At 64.3% G+C, this 4,312-nt stretch overlaps 1 protein-coding gene across 1 annotated transcript; it reads right to left on the minus strand.

Moving 5' to 3' along the window:
• Window positions 1-3,786, minus strand: H696_00611 (hypothetical protein). Its single transcript, XM_009494491.1, has 5 exons — window positions 3,309-3,786; window positions 2,151-3,130; window positions 1,772-2,036; window positions 717-1,601; window positions 1-585 (listed from the first exon to the last, which is right to left on the minus strand). The coding sequence occupies exons 1-5, from the start codon at window positions 3,757-3,759 to the stop codon at window positions 149-151; spliced, it is 3,018 nt and encodes a 1,005-aa protein (XP_009492766.1). The 5' UTR covers window positions 3,760-3,786; the 3' UTR covers window positions 1-148.
• Window positions 3,787-4,312: the final 526 nt, after the last annotated feature.

Genomic DNA, 4,312 nt, shown 5'->3' on the forward strand with positions numbered 1-4,312 from the left:
GGAGGATGCGGATAGTGATTGACGGGGGGACGCGCCGGCGCACCCCCAGAAGTGCCAATACTAGCCCCGCAATGACTAGGAAAGAGAATGTGGAGAGTGAAGAAGGAGGGGAGGATGAGGGGGGAGAGGGGAGGGGCGAACAACGCGTCTAGGAGGACTTCTTGTTAGTGGCAGAGGCCGCCGGGGGGGGTGGCCCGTCGGGGGGAGGCGCCGCGGCGCTAGCACCCTTGGCGGCGGCAGCGGACTTGGTGCTGGAAGCCTTGGTTTGTTTTGCGCCACCGGTAGCCGGAGGCTTCCGCCCAGATCCAGCGGTCTTGGCTGGGGCCCTAGGGGCTGGCCGATCGGCAGCCCCGGCGGGGCCTGTGGCTGAGGTGTTGTTGACAGCGGCAGCGGTAGTGGTAGCGGCGGCCGAGTAGTCCCCAGTGGCCAGGGTAGCCGAACTGTCGGCTGACATGTCCATCGGGCGTGAGTCTTCCCCACGAGGAGGATACTCAAGCGACCGCTCAGCCAGGAAGGCGCGCATCCGGAGGATCTCATGGATCAGCCGCATGTTGTGGTCACGCAGGAACTCCAGATACTCGTTGGCTGCAGGAGAGAACGGGGGGAGTGTGGATATGTGTGCGTGTGCGTGTGTGTGTGTGTGTGTGTCTGTCAGCGACCCGGCACCAAAGGCGACATGAGGCGGGAGATGAAGCAGTTGAAGAAAACCGGCGTACTCTTCAGCAAGATGGTGGCCTTGGAAAAATTGGTCCCGGTCAGCGAGGGGACCAGCTCGGTCATGTGCTTGAACGCCTGGCGGATGTTATTCCGGCGCTTCTTCTCCGAGAGGATGTGATTCCGGCGCTTCTCCTCGTCGGTCAGCATGCCACCTCCGTGGCGGGTGCCCGTGTAGCTGATGATCGGCGGCCCGGCCAGGCTATTAGACAGCCCGGCTGCCACGGCTTTGATTTCCTCCGCCAGCTGCTCGGAAGACATCTGTGGCTTGGCACCACGCGCGAGGGAGGGCTTCACCGTCGAGGTGGGCATACGTGGCTCGAGGAGAGCATGCTCAAAGGCCCCGAGCTGACCATGGCGCCCGGCATTACTGGTTGCCGTGCCGATCCGGGAGAAGTCCAGATCACCCGGGAGAAGATCCTGCAAACCCTCGGATTTGACAGCCGATGAAGCGCCCGATGCGCCGGAAAGCTGCTTCAGTAGCATGTTCAACTCGCTGGTGCTCAACACACCAGACCCATTGGAGCCATCTGGCGAGCCGAGGCCACCAACCGGCAGGGTGGGAGTTTGTGACGCGGACAGTGAATCCGGCGAGGAGAGTGGGCTCGAGTCGCCGGCAGCCGCATTGACTGCTGTCCGAGCAGCAGCAGCAGCAGCGGCGGCGCCGGCGGCCTTTCCAGTGGCCTTCCGAGGGGCGGCAGAGGCCGAGGCACGCCCAGCCCGGCGCTTGGGTGCCGGCGGGGCGGAGCCGTCCGCGAGACCGGTGCCTGGCGACCCAGCACCCGAAGGAAGGAGCGACTCTTGGCTGGGCTCGTAGTCGCCCCCGGCGGGGTTCGCCCGGCGTTGACGCTTGGCAATGCTGGCAGAGGACCCATCGGTGCTCACAGCTGAGCAGGAGGAGGAGAAAGTGGAGGGGAGGAGATGGGCCGGAGGAGAAGAGAAGGCAGGACAAAAGCTTTTGCGTGAGTATACATATCTATAAATGTGTGTGTGCGTGCATGTGGGTATGCATGTGGGTATGTGGGTATGACTGCGTGCAAGAATGGACCCCACGCACCGGGACGCTTGATCGGCTGTTGCTGCTGCTGCTGCTGCTGCTGCTGCTGCTGTTGCGAGATACCCACCAGGTCGAGAGAGAGCCCGGTATTTGGATCGACACCCTGCGTGTGATGAGGTGCCTGAAGTGACTGCTGCTGTTGCTGCTGCTGCCGCTGCTGTGGCTGTTGTGGCTGCTGCTGCTGCTGCATGTAGGAAAGATGCTGCGTCTGCTGCGAATGATGGTGATGATGATGCGCCTGTTGTGGGTGGTGATGATGCGCCTGCTGTCATAGAGGGGGGAGGGGGGGGGGGGGTGTTGCGTGAGAATGTAAGAAACACAGGGGGGGTACATCAGGGCCAGCCGGACCCGTGAAGAGCGACCCCTCCCGGGGACATACCGGATGCATGTGCATGGCAGTGCCATTGACACTGGAGACATCATGAATTGATTGGCGCAGGGACTGGTCCGAAGCCAGGTCATGACCGGAGCTCGCAACCGAAGCGAAGTCCCCACCGCGGCCAAAGAAGGCCTGGGACTGCTGCGGCATCTTGGTGGCGCTAGCAGCCCAGTGCGGAGCGCCCGGCTGCTGCAGGTGGTGGTGGTGCCCCTGCTGCTGCTGCTGCTGCTGCTGCTGCTGTTGCTGTTGCTGCTGCTGTGAGTGGTGAAGATGGTGGTGGTGGTGCTGCTGCTGCTGCTGCGAGTGATAAGAGGACGAGGCGTTGGCCGGGCCGGCTCCGGCGAAGTCAGCCAGGCGCTCAGCAGGGAAGTGTCGGCTCATGGCAGTAGGCGATCCAGGCCCTTGCTGGCCGGTCTTCGGAGAGTAAGTGTGTCCCCGTGGTGGGCCCTGGCCTCCAGGCATGGAACTGCCATGGTCTGAGGAAGAGACCGAAGCGAGGGATCCCGTCGAGGAGGGAGTACTTGATGAGGATGCCGACGAAGAGGGCCCATTGGGCCCGGAGCCAGACCCAGCAGGCGTGGAGGGGGCACCGGCGTCGCCACTAGGGCCATGGTGCCGGGGCGAACTGTGAGCACTGCTGTTGGAGAAAGGATGCTGAGAAGGTTGCTGCTGCTGCTGCTGCTGCTGTGACATCCGACCGGCCTCCGGTTGTGACTGCTGCTGCGATGGCTGTTGCGATGGCTGCTGCTGGCCAAGCCCACCATACCGGAGAAGGCCATTCTGCAGGGCAAACTGAGAGAGTGGCGAAACCGGCTGCGAAGCGCCGGAGGCGTTGGCGCTATTGGCGATCAGGCTTTGGAAGCTGGGTGGTCCAGGAGCAAAGCGCGCTCCGGACAGGGTGGGCGGCATGCCAGTCGGGTGTGGAAGGTTGCCCAGTGCCTCCGGGGCAAGAGAGCCAAGGGCCTGGGCCTGGTCATGGGCTTTCCGATTGGATTGGGGAGAGGAAGAACGACGAAGAGCGGCCGAAGGGGGGCGGAGAGAGCGGGGACAAGTGGATCATCGACGGTGAGTCAACCACACGTGCGAAGGCATGCTGGCCGGGGAGGGACAGGGGGATGAAGAATGGAACGGGCGATGGGAGAGTGATCGGGCGCGCACTGAGCGGAGGAGGGAAGGCATTGAAGGAGTCAACGCCAGTAGGCTGGAAGAACCCGGCTGGCCCGACGCCCGGGCCAGCACCGACAGAGGAGGGAGAGAGCGAGGAAAGGGAGGCCATGTGGGCCGGGGCCGATCCGCCCGGTGGGCGCATCAACATCCCATCAAGGAGGCCAGGCGGGGCGCCAGTGCCGGACACCCCGCCGGCAGGTGGGACGCCGGGAAATGTCGGCGCAGTGGCCCCGGCGCCGGGGCGCGGCGGCCCGGCAAAGAAGCTGTCATGGCCCGGTGCCCCGGTGCCAAGAGGACCGAAGCCCTGAGGGAGCTGGGATTCCTCGGAGGCAAGTTTCTCAAAAAAGTTGTTGAGAATCGTCTGGTCATTGGAGGAGAAGAGGTAGCTGTCGGAGGCGACCGACGCGTCGCGCAAGGCGGGATCGAAGGGGCTGGACGACATGGGTCCGGGTGGGGAAGGGGGGAAGGGGGAGAGGGAGGCGCACGCGTGCAGGCGCACGCAAGGGGGAGATCTGACCAGTCCGGGAGGGGAGGAGGAGGATGGCAAGAAAGGGAGAGGAGAGTACGAGAAGGGGCAGTGGCGGCTGGAAGGAGAGGGCAGAGAGACGGGGGAGATGGAAGTGGGCACAAGGAAGTGGTGGGGGGGGGTGGGGGTGGGGGGGACTACCAGACCCGAGCAATCCGGTGGTGGAGGTCACCGCCGGAAAAGCCATGAGAAGGCAGAAACGCGAAGGGGGGGAGCGCAGGCGGATGCCCAGGTCCCTACACACACACACGCACGCACACGCACACACACACACACACACGCACGCGCCGAAGTAGGCCCCCAGGAGAAAGGATCCTCCCTCGAACCGCCCGAAGCCGGGAGCTGGCCCACATCCCCGCGCCTCTCTCTCACCCGCCTGGCTTGAACGTTGGACTCGGGTCAGGGGAAGGCCCCGAGAGAAGGAGTGAGAAGGGAGCCGGCAACAGACACACACACACACACACACACA

The sequence above is a fragment of the Fonticula alba genome (genome assembly GCF_000388065.1).
Source record: "Fonticula alba strain ATCC 38817 unplaced genomic scaffold supercont2.1, whole genome shotgun sequence".
NCBI classification, from domain to species: Eukaryota; order Rotosphaerida; family Fonticulaceae; genus Fonticula; species Fonticula alba.